At 44.0% G+C, this 15,793-nt stretch overlaps 1 protein-coding gene across 2 annotated transcripts in view; it reads left to right on the top strand.

Annotated features, from left to right (window-relative positions):
- The window catches only part of LOC306767392 (kinesin-like protein KIF13B), a 62,801-nt gene that overhangs the window by 34,140 nt on the left and 12,868 nt on the right, over nucleotides 1-15,793 (top strand). For both annotated transcript variants that reach the window (XM_079255368.1, XM_079255369.1), the window contains 16 exons: nucleotides 980-1,126; nucleotides 1,202-1,351; nucleotides 1,462-1,584; nucleotides 1,678-1,851; nucleotides 1,929-2,092; nucleotides 3,423-3,555; nucleotides 5,771-5,914; nucleotides 6,000-6,029; nucleotides 6,127-6,226; nucleotides 6,860-6,986; nucleotides 7,147-7,202; nucleotides 7,283-7,401; nucleotides 7,474-7,650; nucleotides 7,722-7,814; nucleotides 8,743-8,895; nucleotides 11,722-11,799. In XM_079255368.1, coding sequence (XP_079111494.1) covers nucleotides 980-1,126; nucleotides 1,202-1,351; nucleotides 1,462-1,584; nucleotides 1,678-1,851; nucleotides 1,929-2,092; nucleotides 3,423-3,555; nucleotides 5,771-5,914; nucleotides 6,000-6,029; nucleotides 6,127-6,226; nucleotides 6,860-6,986; nucleotides 7,147-7,202; nucleotides 7,283-7,401; nucleotides 7,474-7,650; nucleotides 7,722-7,814; nucleotides 8,743-8,895; nucleotides 11,722-11,799 — 1,968 coding nt within the window. The remainder of the gene's footprint in view (nucleotides 1-979; nucleotides 1,127-1,201; nucleotides 1,352-1,461; nucleotides 1,585-1,677; nucleotides 1,852-1,928; nucleotides 2,093-3,422; nucleotides 3,556-5,770; nucleotides 5,915-5,999; nucleotides 6,030-6,126; nucleotides 6,227-6,859; nucleotides 6,987-7,146; nucleotides 7,203-7,282; nucleotides 7,402-7,473; nucleotides 7,651-7,721; nucleotides 7,815-8,742; nucleotides 8,896-11,721; nucleotides 11,800-15,793) is intronic.

The raw sequence follows: 15,793 nt of genomic DNA on the forward strand, positions 1-15,793 counted from the left end.
TGTGTGTCGCTTCTCAGGATGAAAAAATAGCTTTATTTATATAGAAGAAACAAACGAGTTGAGTTTCAGATTGAATTTGTGCAAAAAGACGTCCAGAGACGTCCTTTCAGGTTGGTGGACGGGCGGAAATATTCAACTGTCTGAACTGCAGGAGTTTAGAAAATGTATCAATTTTATAAAAACATTTTCTCACTCACACACACACACACACACGCATGCATACACACAGTCGTCCTCAAATGTATTCATTCCCTTTCATTTCAAGAAAAATCTGAATTTATTACAGTCACTCAAACAACTGGAGACTGAAAAAGGAACAATAAAAATGTGATACATTTTAATTTAGTGATATAAGACGCTGTTTTTTCATTTAAATGGGTTTAAAAAAAAAACAAAAAAACAAACAAAGACGTTTGTTCTGGACAAATTAAAGCACTTTTCTGTTTACAACTAAGTTTACAACAGTCACTCAACTGGAGACTTAAAAAGGAACAATAAATAAAAATTAGCAAAAATATACTTTAGACAAAATACCTGTCAACAGGTGCAGAAGTCTGACTGAGAGGAACAGAAAACACCTGACTGGAGCGGAAACATTAAAGGATTGTTCAATGTGTGTGTGTGTGTGTGTGTGTATGTATATATATATATATATATGTATATGTATATATATATATATATACATACACACATTCTCATCAGGACCAATCAGGCAGCAACTCAATATATATGTATATATATATATATATATATATATATATATATATATATATATATATATATATATATATATATATATATATATATATATATATATATACATATATATTGAGTTGCTGCCTGATTGGTCCTGATGAGAATGAAGCCGGTTCGATAAGCAGACGAATGGGTCCTGAACGGCGTTACCATGGGAACCCGCATGCATTAAGCTGGTGAGGCAGAATTGTATGAAGCTGTTTCTTTGCTCGTATCCCTGCAGCGCGACACGGTTCTGAGCGAGCCGGCCATTCAGGTCCGTCGGAAAGGCAAAGGGAAGCAGATCTGGGCTCTGGAGAAGATGGAGAACCGGGTGGTGGACATGAGGGAGCTCTACCAGGAGTGGAAAGACTTTGACGAGGACAATCCTGTGAGTAGAGAGGAAACGGAACAGAACCAAGTCACAGGAACTCAGCGTGTGACCCGTTTGCTTCCTCCCATCCAGGTGATGCCGTCGTATTTCAAACGGGCCGACCCGTTCTTCGACGAGCAGGAGAATCACAGTCTGATCGGCGTCGCCAACGTTTTCCTGGCCTGCTTGTTCTACGACGTCAAACTGCAGTACGCCGTGCCCATCATCAACCAGAAGGGAGAGGTGGGACGGCGCGGCGAGAGGCGGGTCGATCGGGTGATAAGCGGATCGAGTCCGACTCAGATGCTGTGTGTGTGTGTGTGTGTGTGTGTGTGTGTGTGTGTGTGTGTCAGGTGGCAGGTCGGTTGCACGTGGAGGTGTGGCGGGGTACCGAGAGCTCTGAAGGTGCAGGACAGGATGGAACTCAGCTGAGCGCCGTGGAAGGAGACCATCAGGAGCGCAGACTGACCTGCGTGGTGAGGCGACGCGGCGTTTCCTTGTTTTGTCTCAGACGCAGACGGCACCATTCCTAGTGTTCCCGCTGTGTGAGCCTCTTCTCGCTCTCCCAGGTGAAAATCCTCCAGGCCACTGGTCTTCCTCGCCACCTCTCCAACTTCGTCTTCTGTCAGTATCACTTCTGGGGGGAGGAGAAGCCCGTGTTCGTCGCTCCAGAGATGGCGCAGAGCAGCTTGTCGTCTGCGTCCAGAGACCCGGAGTGTTCCGTGGTCTTTGACGGCGCCAAGGTGGCGACTTTAAAAAGCGAAGGTGGTTGTTGGTGAGAGAAGGCGTGGTTTTCCATCCTCTCTTTCTTTCTGCTCAGGAGTTGTCTGTCCCCGTGTCAGAGGACTTTGTGGAGTTTCTGGCGGAGGCGGAGGGGGCGGTGGCGATCGAAGTTTTCGGACACAAACAGGCCAACCATCGGAGGAACCTGGCCCTGTGGGACCTGGGAGTGATCCAAGCGAAGACCAGATCCCTCAGAGAGAGGTCCAGGAACACTCTGCTAAACTCATGTTAAAGTCAGGCATAAAAACACCATTAAACAGAAATGTTTGTTCACTTTAATTACTGTATTAAACCAGAACAAATCCCATTAATAAGTTAATTTAATTATATGAATTAAGATGTTGGAATTAAAATAAAAAGTTTTAAATATAAAGTATAGAAATAATTCATTTATTAAATTAAACACAATTGTATGAATATATAATTATTAAATACTTGAATTATTATATTTATAAAAAAATTACTTGTAAATGTACAGTGTAAAATTAACTAAATCAAGTTACATGTGTATATAAAGAATATTATTGCATAATAATGTTATTAAATAATTAGAAATTAGATTATTTTCAAATAATTGATTTAATTGTTTGCTTACAGCATCCAAGTAAGAATGTTGTTCATCTATCTATCTAATCCATTTATTCAATTATGTGTGTGTGTATATATATATATATATATATATATACATACATATACATATACATACATATATATATATATATATATATATATATATATATATATATATATATGTATATGTATATATATGTATATGTATATATATGTATACGTATATGTATATGTATATATATGTATATGTATATGTATGTATATATATATATGTATATATATATATATATATATATATATATATGTATATATGTATATATGTATATATATATATATGTATATATATATAAAACTGGTTAAAAATGAAATGGAGAAAACAAAAAATCTGCATCTGACCACCATAATAACTAGGAGTGAGAAAATTTAATCGAAAAGTCAGGATGTTTTGCTTCACAGTTTTAAAATCAATTTTGATGTTAAAAAATCTTTTTTTATTTATTTTTTTTTAAATAAATAAAAATAACTCATTATAAACTTTTTGTCACTTTAACTGTTTTTAGTGATCTTTTTACTTCTTGGGCGTTATAGCAGCAGAATGATGGTCTGGCTTCTGTGTTAATTTTACTAACTGAAATCAAGAAAAATAATGCGTAAAAAAAATAAGTTTGGTACATTTTTTTTGTTTTTAATCTACAAAAATCAGCAATATCAAAGAATTGTGAGAATCGCAATTTAAATCAAATCAGCACCCAAAAAATCAGAATCGAATCGAATCGCGACAAAAGCGTATCGTCACAGCCCTAACAGTGATGTTGTTCGTGGCTGTGCAGCTGTGTGTGTGTGTGTGTGTGTGTGTGTGTGTGTGTGTGTGTGTGTGTGTGTGTGTGTGTGTGTGTGTGTGTGTGTGTGACAGTGGTTTCCCGCCGTGTCCTGGTGGTTCTGATGGTCCGGTTTGTTTCAGGTGGAGCGAGGTGACCCGCCAGCTGGAGTTGTGGGTGCAGCTGATGGAGCTGAACGAGGCCGGAGAGTTTACAGCTGTAGAAGTTCTTCCTGCTAAAGATGTCCGCACCGGAGGAGTCTTCCAGCTCCGACAAGTATCTGGGAAACACTTTTTCTATAGATTTTCACACAAGCCGTCTGCTGGTCGCAGCTTTTAGAGCAGCGTGAATCCTTCTGGCTCGAGCGCAGACCAACCCAGTAAAGTCTGGTGCACTTGGAAACCAGGAGACTCTTATTTCCCCCCACAGTAGATCTGAATCCCCCAGACCAGGGTTTGTCAATCCCACTGCATGTTTTAGTTCTCCGACTCTCCAAGTCTCTAATGAGCCGTTCATTCCAGTCGGGTGTTTAAAACCGGGTTACCTCTAGAACCTGCAGACCAGAGGACTGAGAAACACGGACCCAGACCATCCTGGTGCAGATCCACCACCATAGTCTGACGTCGCCGCTCTGACATCGCCCTTCTGACATCGACATCGCCCTTCTGACATCGACATCGCCCTTCTGATGTCGCCCTTCTGACGTCGCCCTTCTGACGTCGCCCTTCTGACGTCGCCCTTCTGACATTGACATCGCCCTTCTGACGTCGACATCGCCCTTCTGACGTCGACATCGCCCTTCTGACGTCGCCGCTCTGACGTCGCCGTTGTGATTTCGCCGTTGTGATGTCGCCGCTCTGACGTCGCCGCTCTGATGTCGCCGTTGTGATGTCGCCCTTCTGACGTCGCCGCTCGACGTCGACATCGCCCTTCTGACGTCGCCGCTCGACGTCGACATCGCCCTTCTGACGTCGCCGCTCGACGTCGACATCGCCCTTCTGACGTTGCTGTTGTGATGTCGCCGTTGTGATGTCGCCGTTGTGATGTCGCCGTTGTGATGTCCCCGCTGTGATGTCCCCGCTGTGATGTCGCCGCTGTGATGTCGCCGTTGTGATGTCGCCGTTGTGATGTCGCCGTTGTGATGTCGCCGCTCTGACGTCGCCGCTCTGACGTCGACATCGCCCTTCTGACGTTGCTGTTGTGATGTCGCCGTTGTGATGTCGCCGTTGTGATGTCGCCGTTGTGATGTCGCCCTTCTGACGTCGCCGCTCGACGTCGACATCGCCCTTCTGACGTTGCTGTTGTGATGTCGCCGTTGTGATGTCGCCGTTGTGATGTCGCCGTTGTGATGTCCCCGCTGTGATGTCCCCGCTGTGATGTCGCCGTTGTGATGTCGCCGTTGTGATGTCGCCGTTGTGATGTCGCCGTTGTGATGTCGCCGCTCTGACGTCGCCGCTTGACGTCGACATCGCCCTTCTGACGTTGCTGTTGTGATGTCGCCGTTGTGATGTCGCCCTTCTGACGTCGCCGCTTGACGTCGACATCGCCCTTCTGACGTTGCTGTTGTGATGTCGCCGTTGTGATGTCGCCGCTGTGATGTCGCCGTTGTGATGTCGCCGTTGTGATGTCGCCGCTGTGATGTCGCCGTTGTGATGTCGCCATTGTGATGTCGCCATTGTGATGTCGCCGTTGTGATGTCCCCGCTGTGATGTCCCCGCTGTGATGTCGCCGTTGTGATGTCGCCATTGTGATGTCGCCATTGTGATGTCGCCGTTGTGATGTCGCCGTTGTGATGTCCCCGCTGTGATGTCGCCGCTGTGATGTCCCCGCTGTGATGTCCCCGCTGTGATGTCCCCGCTGTGATGTCGCCGTTGTGATGTCGCCGTTGTGACGTCGCCGCTCTGATGTTGCCATTGGGATGTCGCCCTTCTGACGTCGCCGCTCGACGTCGACATCGCCCTTCTGACGTTGCCGTTGTGATGTCGCCGTTGTGATGTCCCCGCTGTGATGTCCCCGCTGTGATGTCCCCGCTGTGATGTCGCCGTTGTGATGTCGCCATTGTGATGTCGCCGTTGTGATGTCGTCGTTGTGATGTCGCCGTTGTGATGTCGCCGTTGTGATGTCGCCGTTGTGATGTCGCCGTTGTGATGTCGCCGTTGTGATGTCGCCGTTGTGATGTCGCCGTTGTGATGTCGCCGTTGTGATGTCCCCGCTGTGATGTCGCCGTTGTGACGTCGCCGCTGTGACGTCGCCGCTGGGACATCGCCGTTGTGATGTCGCCGTTGTGATGTCGTCGTTGTGATGTCGCCGTTGTGATGTCGCCGTTGTGATGTCGCCGTTGTGATGTCCCCGCTGTGATGTCGCCGTTGTGACGTCGCCGCTGGGACATCGCCGCTGGGACATCGCCGTTGTGATGTCACCGTTGTGACGTCGCCGCTGTGACGTCGCCGCTCTGACGGCGCCGCTCTGATGTCGCCATGTCTGTCTTCAGGGTCAGTCCCGGCGGGTCCGTGTGGAGGTGCGTTCGGTGCCGGACTCGGGCACCATGCCCCTCATCACAGCCTCCATCCTGTCCGTGTCCATCGGGGATGTAAAGGTCAAACAGATGCATGTCTCCAAAAATCCCCCCCCCCTGGTGAGGCGGTCTCTCCTCACGCTGCTCCTCCATGTCTGATCTAAGCTTTGACTTTCCTCACTATTTTTCTCTTCGTTTGTTTTAGGAGAGTGGTGAAGAAATGGACAGTTATCAGGTGAGTTGGTTGTCGACACCGAGAGCAGAATGTGTTGTTATAGGAGGGGGGGTGGTGTTTGTGTCCAGCTGATATGAATGTGTGTGTGTGAGCGTAGGAGGTGGACCTGGAGAGGATGAGGGAGCAATGGTTGGTCACACTGACTCAGAGGCAGGAGTATCTGGACCAGCAGCTGCAGAAGATCGTCTCTAAACCAGGTAGAGCTGCAAACACACGGAGTCACCGGCAGCTGCAGCAACAGCTTCGCTTTCACCTCGTCTTCCTGTATTTACAACATAGGTGTCAGTATGTCGTTTATTTTTATGCAGCTGTCACAGACTGTCGGTGTTGCATAAAGTCGGCTTTAATTTAAAGCCAGAATGAAGAAAAAGCAGCAGAGCAGGCGTGTGGATCAATGAGACGTGTTAAATAACTGTTCTCTTTAAATGCAACATTTTCCACATGCAAAAATGGCAACTCCAGAATATTCATTTTAATTTAAATCTTAATTCTCATTTCTAAAATTATTTTTTAATTTCTTTCATTTTTGTTCTTTATTTTATCTTTTGTTTTATTTAAATTATATTTTATTTGACTTATTTATTTTTATCTGTATTTTTTTTTCTAATTATTTCAACTTATTTTATTCATTTAAAAAAAATCCCTCTGTATTAAAATAATAATAATAATAATAATAATAATAATAATAATAATAATGGTAATAATAATAGTAATAATATTAATAGTAATAATAGTAATAGTAATAAAAATACATTGATTTAAAAAAAAAAAAAAAAAAAAAAATAATTGTAAAAAGTCATTGTTTTTCCCTCTCCTCTACCTGTATGCAGATCGCTCTGAGGACGACGTTGAAAGAGAATCCCAGCTGCTGGAGTGCCGTCTGACCCTCACAGAGGAGCGAAACGCCGTGCTGGTGCCATCGGCTGGAAGTGGCATCCCCGGAGCCCCAGTAGAGAGGTGCTTGATCTTATTTTGTTCCCACATGAAGACTCTTTCTGGTTTTCTCATGGATCTTGTCCGCGTTTCACGTGAATCCTGCTTGTTCTGGAAAGTCTGACTGCCTGTTTACTGGGTTTTTATTGCAGCTGATGGATGTTTAATGGGAGTTTCTCCACAGGGTTCCTGTCCCTGGAATGGAAACACACATTCCCGTCCTGTTCCTGGATCTCAGTGGTTCGTTGTTCTCACTCGTTTCTTCTTGAATTGGAACAAAATCATCAGTTCTTGTAAACTTTTTCTTTTAAATCCCCCAGCGGATGATTTCCAGTCCAGTCTGTCAGCCCAGCTGGCCGGGGGGCTCGATGCTCTGCTCAGCGAGGAAGACGATGATGATTTCTTTGAACTTCATATAGTTAAGCACTACAACCCAGAGGTGAGTAGACTCTGATCCTGCTCCCCGGGTTTTCCCTGCTGATCCTAAGTATTCAACTTGAACGTGGCCCAGGTGAAGGTGGAGGCCTCCTGGGACTCCACGGTCCATGAATGTCCCCAGCTGAGCCGCGTGACGTCGGCTGACCAGAGGGTGTACCTGACGGTGTGCACCACGGTGCAGCTGAGCCACCCGGCCCACATGCAGCTGGTCCTCAGGAAACGCATCTGTGTCAACGTCGCAGGGAAGCAGGTGGGTGGCCGCGGCGGCATGCGGCTGCAGCAAAGCCACATTTCCACTAACGAGACGCGTGTCGTCTGCAGGGTTTCGCTCAGAGTCTCCTGAAGAGGATGTCTCAGCGCAGCACCATCCCCGGCTGTGGAGTCACGTTCGAAATCGTTTCCAACATCCCGGGTGTAAGTACCGAACCGCAGTGTTGCTTTTTACAGCAGAAAGCAGTCTGAGATGCTTCGTTTTTATCCAGAAAACATCAGAAATCTGCAGAATAAACCATTTCCTGGACTGGCTTGTTGTTGCTCTGATAAATACAGGATTTAAAAAAAAAAGTCTTTATTAGTCCCAGAAGAGCAATTTAATTCACACAGAGAGGTTTTGCAGTATGTAGGGTCAGAATACACACATATCCGTTTAATCAGGGCATAAGTTCAGTACATGAAAAGTAAAATAGTGTAAACATAAACCGTGAGTCTAAAGTAATGTAGTAGTAGTAATATAATATATAATAACTTATAATAGAGTGTAATGTATGCGAACACAGTACAGCATGGTTTGATAAGCAGTACAACAAAAGTAGCAGTAGTAATACTGCTAATAATAGTACTAATTATACTACTACTAAGAGATACTATAATATAAGATACTATAATATACTATAATATAATATAATAGAGATAATGCATAGTGAACACAGTATGATAATCTATGTCATCGTATGATGCATTTTCAAATGAACACTTTGCAAATGATCATACACAATGTACAATGTAGTAAAATGTCACCAATAAAAAGGAATAAAATACAATATAATAAATTTAAATAAAGTTTAATACACTATAATATAATACAGCTGTCCTGTACGTAATGGTGAAAATATGAAATGTTGTGGTGAAAAGCAGCAGCGGAGAAAAGATGGAACAGATTTAGCCAGCAGCTAATTTCCAGCGTCAAATTAAAACATTATAAATTAACGTCGTTCTCTATAAAGTGACAAAGTGTCCTGAGTTTGTGGTGGGGGAGAGTGAGGAGTTTTAGTGGTGAGGGGAGCTGGTGGGTTAACAGCAGCAGGGTTAACGCAGGGTCTGCTCTGCATTCCCGTTCCAACAGGACATCCACGGTCCGGAGGACAGGGAGATGCTGGCCAGGCTGGCCGCCAGCGCCGAGGACGACCAGTCAGCCGGCAGCGAGGAAGCCATAGAGAAATACCTCCGCAGCATCCTGGCCGTGGAGAACATCCTCACTCTGGACCGACTCAGACAGGTCAGGGAGGAGGGCTACACACCTACTCTGAACATTTCGTACAAACAATCAATATCAAATCAATGGGAACGTTCGCATCAGAAAGTTAGTGACCAAATTCCGGCCAGAAATTTTTCAAGTTTTGTTTTTTCAAACTGAAATTGATTTTTCTTGATATTTGCATCTGACAGATTGACAAATTGACCAGTCAGAGAAGGCATGTTGACTGATGGATCATCGGTTGTGAACAAGCAGCAACGTCTGGCGGTTAAAAGTAAAGCCTATGCGGAAGTGTACGAAACTGCAGTTCCCCCTTCATCCACTAGGGGCTCCAAAACAGAGCAAATCCCCATAGACTCCCATGTTAAAAAGACCAACTTCACAGCAGAATTAAACATGTTTACAGCCTGGTTCAAAAATCCATTTTAGGCTTAATAGGTCAGGTTTACCTTCATGACAGCTAATGGGGGAGAGATTTTTTTTCTAACTCCTCCGTTTAAAAGTCATTCATCTCAAAATTTGCCCTATTTGGGGGCGTGTCCTTTTGATTGACAGGTACCCGATCTCCTGCTTCAAGTCATAAGAACGTAGAACAACTGTGGTTTTTAGCTGGTTAACAACGTGACTTAGCTTTAGCTCACTTACCTCTGTTAGCTGGTTAGCTCCTGTTATCTCTGGGTTAGCTCTTAGCTACAGAAAGCTCGGAGTTTGTTTGATGTCAATCATCCACCATGACGCTCACTGCCCCCCTCTCAGCTCCACCTCTTTGCCCATATTTGTATTTTCCGGGCGAGACGATGCGTATGCCCCTGCCAAGATGGCGATGGAAGGAACCGCCCACCAAGCTTCAATTTAGCTGTTTAGAAACCTATGGGTGACGTCACGGAGGCTCCGCCCATCTTTTTCATACAGTCTGTTTGTGAGCTACGCAGGCGTTATTTTCGCTGCTGTTACATTCAGACATTGTATCATCATTTGTATCATCACTTGAATTTCCCCTCGGGGACTTTGATTTGATTTGATCATGGCCGAACATCGGTAATGGGGGGGCCCAGCCCTGGTCCTCGAGGGCCACGATCCTGCAGGTTTTCCTGCTCCAACACACCTGACTCAAACTGATCAGACATTGTGCAGAAAATCATTTCCTGTAGGATCCATTTAATGGAAGCCAGGTGTGTTGGAGCAGGGAAAACCTGCAGGACTGCAGCCCTCGAGGAGCGACTTTGGACACCCCTGATTTATAATTTCTTCTCTACTTCTTAAAGCAAACAGCTATCTGCTAAAGCAGATCTTCCAACTGTCCCACCATCGTCCTGAAGTCCTGCAGCGGCCATGGTTCAGCTTCAGATCCTGGACTGAACAATGAAACTCCTCAAGTTCTCCTCTCTTTTCTAGGACAGGATGAACCCCGCACCTCTTCTTGTCTTTTCTCCTGCAGCATCAGGACACTGTTGTTGTGGCTTGAAGTGGAATCCACCTTGCTAGTTTGTTTCAGAGCTTCTATCATTTATTCACAGTTTCACGTCACACTCGGTGTGCAAAGACAGAAACATTGGAATTAGCTCCTGATGTTTTATTAACAAAAACAAGTGACATTTCGGGCCACAGCCCTCCCTGAGGAAGTGTCTGAGGAAGGGCTGAGAAGTACTGTGGCCCAAAACGTCACTTGTTTTTGTTTTAAAACATCAGGAGCTATTTCTAGTGCGGACCTATTTTTCCTCTTTTTGTCATTACTTGCCTTAAGATCCTGCACCTAGTTTTATCTTCATGAGGATGTGCGTGATCTAAACTTTTTTTCTACTAGACAGAAACATTGACAATTCACCTCCAAATTATTTCGATTCATGTTATTTATTGTAGGGCTGCACTGTGGCGCAGTAGTTAGCACTGTGGCCTCACAGCAAGAAGGTCACTGGTTCGATCCTTGGCTGGTTTGGTCAGTGGCCTTTCTGTGTGGAGTTTGCATGTTCTCCCCGTGTATGCGTGGGTTCTCTCCGGGTACTCTGGCTTCCTCCCACCATCCAAATACATGCATGATAGGTTAATTGGTCACTCTAAATTGCCCCTAGGAATGAGTGTGAGCATGAGTGGTCTCTCTCTGTGTGGCCCTGCGATGGACTGGCGAGCTGTCCAGGGTGTACCCTGCCTGTCGCCCAAAGCCGGCTAGGATAGGCTCCAGCTTCCCCGCGACCCTGAATTGGAATAAGCGGTTCGGAAAATGAATGAATGAATGTTATTTATTGACATCAATCCCGGTGTGACTTCATTGTCATTTTCTACACAGCAGGTCTCTACAAAACGAAATGTCGTTCGTAAAGGCTGGCTTATTGTAAACAGACATGAAGGGTGTTTAGGTGCACTCCATATTGAGGTGCAGAGACCTTAATAAGCACTGTTAAAAAGTTTTGTGAAATTATTAAATGATTAGTTGATTTAATTACATGAATCTTTATAAATTAAACTCACAATAAGGAAGTTATTTTCCTCATTTTCTTTTTAAACCTGCCAGCTTGAGTCTGAATGTGTTTTATGGTCCTCGAGGGACCATAAAAGCAGAGTTTTATGTAAGGGATAATGCCCGACGAGGTGTCCATTATCAGAAATTATTGGACGAGGCATGAACCGCGTCGGACGGTTGCCTCCATGTTGTCCATTAATTTCTGATTAAGGATCCAAACCACTTTGTCCAGTTAAGGCTAGTGGGGAAACTGGAGTCTATCCCAGCAATCATTGGGCGAGAGGCGGGGTACACCCTGGACAGATTGTCAGGCCTTTACAGGGCATTTATGTAACTATTACTATAGAAATTCTTATGAAAACAACACTTTTGTTGTTGTGTGTTTGCAGGAAGTGGCTGTGAGGGAGCAGCTGGCAGTCAAAGGGAAAGCAGTCAGACGCTGCCTGAGCTCTCCAAACATCAACCAGGTAAGTGTGAATTTAGCTGCTTTCTGCTACTTTTCCTGCCAGTTGATCTCCTGATCTGGGACTGAAACAACTGAAGCTGAACAATACGCTGAAAATGTATCATGATCCTAATATCAATATTACAAAAGAAGACTGGTGTTTTCATGGGACAAATCCAAGTTAAGGGAAGTTTTGCTATGTTTGCCAACTAGCATGCAGTGGTGCAGAAGTGGAATCCAGGCTGTGTTAAATGAAATTAATTAAATTAAATTAAATGAATGAAATGAAATAAAAAGAAATACTTTACTCATTCCCAAAGGGAAATTCAATATTTTAGTAGACAATTAACTAGAGGAAGTCTTGTTTCAGAGGCTGATGGCAGGAATAATGGAAGGAATGATCATATCATTTTGATATTTAATAGATTATAACAAAAAAAAAAAAAAACAATTTAAAAAATAAATAAAATAATAATAATAGCATTATTAATAATAAAAACAATTATATATATATATATATATATATATATATATATATATATATATATATATATATATATATTATATATGCAATATAAATAATGTGTATAATAATAATCATGATAATTATAATATTTAATATTAATATAAAAAAAAAAAAAAAGAATAAGAACAGAATAGATTCATATTAATATCCCTGAGATTAGCTCGTTTTTATTTGAACATTGCCTGACCAAAAAACAGTCACTGCCTTGATTTAACTAAACAAACTGGTCCAAGCCTATTGGACAATTCCTGCGTTGATGATGATGTTTTAGCTGCAACTAATTTAACCCCAACTGCTGCAGATAGTTACTCCTTTCTTAAACAACCACCTGGAAAGACTAGTGGAAAAAATGTAGTCTATTTAACCCTACAAAACTAACGTAGGATGAGTTGCGGATGAAAATCAACCTTAATGTTCTAGGGTTAAGAAGGATGAAATTGTTGGCATCAAGCACAGAAAACAGCTCATGAGATGCTAAAGTTTCTAAAGTTGAAGTATTGTCCACTGGAAGGACTGTGGGGAACCATCGTATTCCAGGAAGAAACGTGGTCAGAAACACAGCTTTAGTGATGTTGACCACTAAAGTGAAATGAAAGAAAAACAACAGTAGAACTCAGGGTTTAATTGTGATGGTGAGAACTCAGGGGACTGAACAGCCATGGAGCCAAAAGAAAAACCACTAATCAGTGACACTAACTGGAGAAATCCTGAATGGATACCAGGATTCATGGTGCTCAGACTGTGAAAGAGTAGTTCAGGAGACACATGGATTGGCCACCAGAGTCCAGACCTGAACCCCACTGAGAATCTCTGCTACAGAAGACTTTGCATGTCTGTCTGACTGAAACATTACTGCAACAGTGGATGGAAAGAAATCTTTCCATTACCGAAACTTATTGAGACAACGTCACATTTCTTCCTGGAAGACTAATGGTTCCCCACAATCCTTCCAGTGTTTAGTAATTCATTGGACAGTTTTCAGTTTTAGAAGCTTTATTCAAGGCTAAAGATTAAATATATATTAGGTTGTGACTTTCTTTCTTTTTTGGGAGGGGTGCCTGTTTATTTTGTAAAGGCATATTTAACCACATCATGCCACATCAGAGGCTTGGATTCAGTCTTCATTTCTGTTGATGGAAGTGTTTAATGACTCCACTGATCCATGGTTTGGTGATTTTCTGGGGTTCAGGTATCATTTCTAGATTCATCTCATTTCCTTGCTGTTGACCTGCTTAACTAACAACTAACCATCCATCACCTTTTAACCAGATATCAGCCAGCAGTCTAGATCTCTTCTCCTCTGATCTCGATAACTTCAAGGTGAGACTCAAACTTCCCCGTTGTTCTCCTTTACAGAATCTTCTAGGATTTGTCTTTGGACTTAATGTTTTATTTAATATATTTTTCTACTAATTCCACTAATCTGTCAAGTCAGATTCCATGGTTAAAAGAACAAAACAGGAGTTTTGTTTGTTTTTCTTGTTGCTGTACTGTGGTGGGTTAACTGACCTTCAGTGAGAAATCCGTAAAAACGATACCAATCGGCTTAAATGTTGGAGTTCTGACCCTGTTGTCAGTCAAATGTTTCCTGCTCCAAAACATCCGAGGACCCGAATAGATTTGACGTCAGACTATTTGCTACTGTTTCCACATCAATACGTTATTTTGTGACCAACGTTGGACACCTGATCCCTAAATCAATCAGTCATGTTGTCAAATTGTTTATACAGTTCGCAGTCACAGGTGAGTCATGCAGCGTGAATATAAGAAAACTCATCAGCTGCATTTAAGGGGTTAGGGCCTTTGTTATATTTCCTTGCTCCAACACACCTCTTGTTGTTTGTACATCCTCCATCTGTCCATTTTCTGGCATATATCCTGGTCGGGTCGTGGGGGCAGCAGCCTAAGCAGGGAAGCCCAGACTTCCCTCTCCCCAGCCACATTTGCCAACTCTGCGGGGGGGATCCCGAGGCGTTCCCAGGCCAGCCGAGAGATATAATCTCTCCAGCGTGTCCTGGGTTTTCCCCGGGGTCTCCTCCCAGAGGGACGTGCCTGGAACACCTCACCAGGGAGGTCCAGGAGGCAGCCTGACCAGATGCCCGAGCCACCTCAACTGGTTCCTCTCGATGCGGAGGAGCAGCGGCTCTACTCTGAGCCCCTCCCGGATGACTGAGCTCCTCACCCTATCTCTAAGGGAGAGCCCGGCCACCCTGCAGAGGAAACCCATTTCAGCTGCCTGTATACGAGATCTCGTTCTTTAGGTGAAGGTAGGAACTTAGATCGACTGGTAAATCGAGAGCTTTGCCTCTAGCCGAGAGCTCCTTCTTCGCCACAACAGTTCAGGGCAGAGTCTGCATTACTCCAGAAGCCGCACCGATCCATCTGTAGATCTCGCGCTCCATCCTTCCCTCACTTGTGAACAAGACCCCGAGATATTTAAACTCCTCCACCTGAGGCAGGACCTCACTCCCTAAGTAACCCTTTGGGGCTGAGTCCGACCTGACCCCACGAGCAAAGGCCTGGCCACCAGACGCTCGCTCTCATGCCTCACCCCCATGCCTGGCTCCGGAGGGGGACCCCGGTGACCCGCATCCAAGCAACATTTCCACCTATGGTCATCATCATCATAAAGGTCTTTGAGGCACACTCAGTCTGGTCCCTCCCCTAGACACCTGTTTGCCATGGTTGACCCTACCAAGGGCATAAAGCCCCCGACAACATAGGTACTAGGATCTTCAGGACACACAAACCCCTCATCCACGATAAGGTGGCGACTCAGGGAGGAGTTCATTTGGAAATCCTGCCCACACATTTTTCAAAAAAGTCTCAAAGACAAGTTTGAAATTCCAGGTGTCTTCCCAGAGCCGCTGTAAACAGCTGTAATCAGGCCTCTGCTGAAAAGGAACAATCTGGACGGGACACAAGTGAATAACTACAAGCTCATCCCCAAACTTCCTTTCTTTTTTAAGTGAAATCTTTGAACAAACTGCTTTTAACAGGACGGATGTGACGTACTTATGTCTACCGGGGAAAACAAAACGTTTTCACTTTGATTTTAAATAATAATTTTGAAGCAGCAGCTCCACATGAGCACATAAATCACCAGAGACGGGAGGCAGAAGACCAGGTGGAATATGTCCGTCACTGTGGCAGGACAAGGGAACGAGCATGTGCGGAACGACCAGCATTAACTTTAACCGGAATGAACGTTTACATGACAGGGGAATTAATCAGTTCATATTAAAAAATAGGAATAAACCAGCCACTTATTTTTGGATTCGTCTTTTCCATTCGAAATTACATGTTGACATGGTCATTTTTTAATCCCTTGAGACCAGATATGACTTTTATTCGGAATTACAGAGGAATTAAAACTCATGTAAATGTGACAGATGATTCAGTAAAATCCAGTTTTTATTTTTGTAAAGAGATCATATAAACCACTTCCCAGAAACAATTACCAAGTTCAGGGTTCCTCTCTGCAGTTCAG

The sequence above is a fragment of the Telmatherina bonti genome, assembly GCF_933228915.1.
Source record: "Telmatherina bonti genome assembly, chromosome: 16".
Lineage (NCBI taxonomy): Eukaryota > Metazoa > Chordata > Actinopteri > Atheriniformes > Telmatherinidae > Telmatherina > Telmatherina bonti.